Source organism: Dicentrarchus labrax, unplaced genomic scaffold, assembly GCF_905237075.1.
Source record: "Dicentrarchus labrax unplaced genomic scaffold, dlabrax2021, whole genome shotgun sequence".
NCBI lineage: Eukaryota > Metazoa > Chordata > Actinopteri > Moronidae > Dicentrarchus > Dicentrarchus labrax.
Window position 1 is genome coordinate 15795712 of NW_026136721.1, and position 5008 is coordinate 15800719.

At 41.2% G+C, this 5008-nt stretch overlaps 1 protein-coding gene across 1 annotated transcript in view; it reads left to right on the plus strand.

Annotated features, from left to right (window-relative positions):
- Positions 1–4478, plus strand: part of LOC127354579 (phospholipid phosphatase 3-like) — a 6308-nt gene extending 1830 nt beyond the window's left edge. The window contains exons 2-6 of the mRNA XM_051384557.1: positions 1328–1485; positions 1610–1896; positions 1980–2037; positions 3277–3453; positions 3556–4478. Coding sequence (XP_051240517.1) covers positions 1328–1485; positions 1610–1896; positions 1980–2037; positions 3277–3453; positions 3556–3654 — 779 coding nt within the window. The 3' untranslated portion in view covers positions 3655–4478. The remainder of the gene's footprint in view (positions 1–1327; positions 1486–1609; positions 1897–1979; positions 2038–3276; positions 3454–3555) is intronic.
- The last annotated feature ends 530 nt before the right edge of the window (positions 4479–5008 follow it).

Sequence of the window (5008 nt, forward strand, 5' to 3'; positions counted from 1 at the left end):
TAATGGAGGGAACCATGCTAGAAGTCGCTCTCTCTCTCTTTCTCCGTCTGTCTCTTTCTCATTCTCTACTGTGTGTGTGTGTGTGTGCAGGCATGCAAGACAGAGATAGAGAAAGAGAGAGAGCGGGAAGGACACCCAGAGACAAACAGAGACAGTGTGAGGCTGGTTCTGGCTCTGGTTTGCTGCGGCATTTGCTCTTTGTTTTGTAGGGGAGAGTTGAACTGAAGTCACAAACAACCCCCCTTTCTCTCCTCATCAACAGAAATGCACACACACACACACACACACACACACACACACAGACACACACACACACACAAACACACACACACACACACACACACACTCACACACATGCGCAGTTTAAACTGGGTCTGTGTGCTCTGCCTGCTTTACTCTTCTATTTCCAGACTTTCACATTCCTAATGATTGTCTAACTAGTTGGGTTCTCCAGAGAAAAACTCAGGGTTCCCATCCTTGTTTTCCTGTCAGTTCTATTAAAGCCTTGAATTTCTGTTACCTCTGTCTTTCTTTCTTAATTTTAGACCTTAATACTTTCATCTGTGATTAATGATATGCCTAATGTGTATCTCTTGATGTGTGACAGGGATGAAGAGTCAAGGCCATCATATATCTGCACTGGTGCTGGGTTTCAACATTAATGCTTTTTGGGTAGCGACAAAAATGTGTAGTATTAAAATCATACTTTTGCTGATATTTAGCAGGTAAAGGCCATCCATCTCAGTTTAGCACTTTAGCATACGGGGTGAGGATGACGTGAATGTCCGCACTAAATTCCGTGGCAATACATCCAATAGTTGTTGAAACATTTCACTAAAAACCACAAAGCGCTAGAGGAAACCTCAGAGCATCACCAAAGTCAGTAGGATTCATCCCCTGGGAGCCATGAATGTCTCTACAAGATTTTGTGGCAACGCATGTGATAGTTGTTGGGATATTTCAGGCTGGAACAAAGTAAAGCCACTCCTCTAACATAACTGCAAAACATATTGTAGAAAAACATCTTTAGTTTCCTCAAAGTAAAAACTGTTGGAAAATTATCATTTTATTTTACATTTATTTAGGTACTTGTATTGAAAATGTCCCAGCCCTTGTTTGCATGTAAGTATGGATGACACTGAATGCCACATGACTGACAATTGGAGTGGTTGCAGATTTCTCCTCATCGCCCCTTTTCATCCACTGGTTTCGCTCCTCTTTTCTCCTCCTCCATATCTCGCATCTCTCATTACAAAGACAAATGTCTATACTCCCACTGGGGATTGTTGTGATACCAAAACATCTCTTTTCTCCTCCTCCTGTGCAGCTTCAATCCCTTTCTTTGCGTGTGAGCTGAAGGCAGTGAGTCCGTACAAAAGGGGTTTCATGTGCGGGGACCCCAGCATAACCTATCCTTATCTGCCCCAAGAGGCCATATCAGACGAATTACTCATCGCAGGTGGCATCATCATCACCGGCCTCACTGTGAGTACTCATCACTCTGATCATCCCAGACATAGTAGTCAGTCCATTATTCATTATACATCATGCCCCAGCTCGTGAGGAGTATGATAGGATTCTAATGTTCTGAATACGTGTCCACCTCCAGATCGCCCTTGGGGAGTGTTACCGGGTTCGTTTCAGAGGCGTCAGCTCCAAGGCCTTTGTCAGGAACCTGTACGTGTCCTGTCTGTACAAGGAGCTGGGCTGCTTCCTGTTCGGCTGCTGTGTTGGCCAGTCACTGACCAACATGGCCAAGTTGAGTGTTGGGCGACTGCGACCACACTTCCTGTCCGTGTGCGGTGTCACTTATGCGTCTCTTAACTGCACACCTGGAACCTATGTTGCAACAGTGAACTGCCGCCAGCCTGACCACCGGTTGGAGGAAGAGGCCAGGTGTGTGTGTGTGTTTATGCATTAAGTGTTATGTATTGTGCATTTTGTTTTGCGCTATTCTAAATACTTCTCCAATTTTTTAGGAAGTCCTTCTTCTCTGGCCACGCTTCCTTTGCGATGTACACAATGCTCTATTTAGCAGTGAGTATTCTATCTATCTATCTATCTATCTATTTCTCTTTCACACACATTCACTGACAAACACAGTTTACTGTCTCTCCAATTTCCAATTACCATACCTCTACAAAATGCAGAGGGAATGAATGAAACGGGGACCCATCATCAGTCCAGTTAGCAGCAGAAAGCGAGAGAATGAAAGAGGAGAGGGAGAAAGAACAGGACTGAAAGGAGAAATGAGACAAACAGAGACAGCTTTGTTCTGCTGTGGGAGGAGTGTGACCTCGCCTCACTGCCTCACTGCTCTCCTCTATTGTGTGTGAGCGTGTGTGTGTGTGTGTGTGCAAGCTCCTGCATTTATACGTGTAGCCAGTGCCTGCATATGTACTTGCAGCATATTGATGTGTGTGCCATCTTGCGTGCAGTCTTGGCTTGCTTGTTCACAATTACTACCTCCAGCTGTTCTTAATGTTACGATAGTGCTGCATTACATTTAGTGTGACTAAAAAGGATGATGAAAAACAAGATTGTTTACCTTTGTTTTTACTATAGCTTGAGAACTTGGAAGCTCCGTTGAGTGCAACTGATGTGCTGCATCCGAATCTGGAGGGAAATTATGTCTATTCACATTTAAATTCACAGATAAAAGCCTGTATAAACCAACTGCAGTGAATTAGTGTTTTAGTTTTAGTCAAAAAAAAGACTCTTAAAGCTAATGCTGGAAAAAAAAACAGGCAAAATGGGCAACTGCCACAGGGTCCTAGAGGGGGTCCAGAGGCTCCAGATTTACCATGTTTAACTTGTTTGGTAATCCTGTATGCTCTACTAAAACATAAAATAAACTGCAGCCTTAAGGCACCACCAGCATTATTACCCAATCATGGAGTTCCATCTTGGACCTAACTTAAAATCCATTATTATTTAATTTCAGACTTTTTGTTTTACTAGGTGTAATTTACTGAATAACATTATATTAAATCAAGTTATTACAAACTAACTACTACAGTACTATGATGACATCATTACTGTACTGATGAACTTATAAGTAACTTATATAACTTTCAGTAATATAGTACGGTGAAATCTAATTTCAGATTTCAGCTATTCTTTGAGGTCAGTGTTAAATTGCATCAGTCGTTGGTAGTCGTTTAGTTTCCCTAAAAGTTTAAAATGACCCATTATGAATAAAGTCAATTGCAAACAATAACAGATGATGACCATATTGTTAAACTAAATTACATCATGTTTGTTTTTGTCACATAGTTTTACCTGCAGGCACGGTTGACATGGCGTGGGGCTCGTCTGCTGAGGCCAGCACTACAGTTCTTCCTGGTCCTGCTGGCAGTCTACACAGGTCTGACCCGCATCTCAGATTATAGGCACCACCCGTCCGACGTGCTAACAGGCTACATACAGGGAGCCCTCACTGCTTACTGGGTGGTCAGTATACCTTGCCTGCTTGTTTTTGTGCATCAGTGTGTGTCCACATGTCAGTGTCTGTCAAAAATCTAATGGTTGGGAATGTGCTTGTGTGTTTACCAGGCCCTCCACATCTCGTCCATGTTTAAAAGCTCAAGTTCAGATCTGTCTCCAACCGAGACCCTGGATAGCCCCTTGTCACCCCACCATACTGTCTGCTGAAGTTCATTTCCACCAACCACTGCCTGTAGTCTGGTTTGAATGGACAAGAGACTTGAAGAATGTGAGACCATTTCCTGTGAAGTCAAACCACATACCTCAGTATTTCGGATCAAGTGTGAGAAAGAGAGAGAGAGAGAGGGAGAGAGAGGGGGGGGGAGAGACAGAGACAGTGTAGAGCTTGTGAGATACTGTACGTGGTTCAAAAGAGAAAACATATGAATTGAGAGAAAGGAAGAGGGAGTGTGCAAACTATACTGGCTGCTTGGCTGGAGTGTTGCATGAGCAGCCGTTGTCCTTGTGACTGACTTTAGTTCCACATGTGAAACTTAACTGTGAGATGAGACGACTGAATCCTGAACAGAACCACTACCACTATATACTTCACCTGTAAATATATACAGTTTTTGTACAACTCAAATGATACTGTAAAAGCACTTTTTGATTTCCATGTTAGTAATATTAATTACCACTTTGTGAGGATTTGGTATGTAGGATGTAATATATTTTATTTAATTTTTTTTTACATAAACCCAGTGAATGTAATGGTGTTGAAGGAAAGCACAAATAGCGAGAAAGCAACTCATTTTCCTAATGTGTAGCATTGAGGCTTGGTAGGATGCGTCCGTCCTGTGTCCAGTGTGTTGTATATGTAGTTTATTAATGAGAGAATGACTAAGAAAATGACTACACTACATAATCCATGTTTGAAAAGCATGGACACCACTAGTTCTCTTCCTTTTTTTTTAGTACTAATGTATGTTGCTAGACTACTTACAGTATCAGTCCAAGAGCACACAGATCATTAAAGAAAAAACTTTTTAAAATTGTTGTCTCTTTAAGTTCAATTTGTGACATTCATACACATTTTGAGAATACATTTTTTAGATGTTAATACATAAGTTTTAAAAAACACCTGCATTATTTTTGGCAATGCAAGAAACTTTCACCACTATACATATTATCACCTTATAAAGTTTACGAGGACCATCCTCAAATTTCACAAAGAAACATTTTATTTATAATCTATATAAAGCATAATAATAAAATAATACATAAGTAAACAAGCCTTTATTTGTAGTTGTGTTTCTGGCCACTTGATTCATTTAAGTACAACATTCACTCTCTTTTAGCTCTGTTTTTGGTCTCTACCCACCACATGAGAAAAATATTTGACTCTTTAGCTGCTAAAGGCACACACAACACAACTAACTTTAAATACCTGCCTTTGGTGCTGAGCAGGTGTAACTACGTACGTATTTTTACTGAAAACAGCTGCCTGCAAAACCAATGCAATTAGCTGAAAGATGCTAAAACGCTGACGCAAAAGTCCACACAACCGCAGTTCAACTATTTA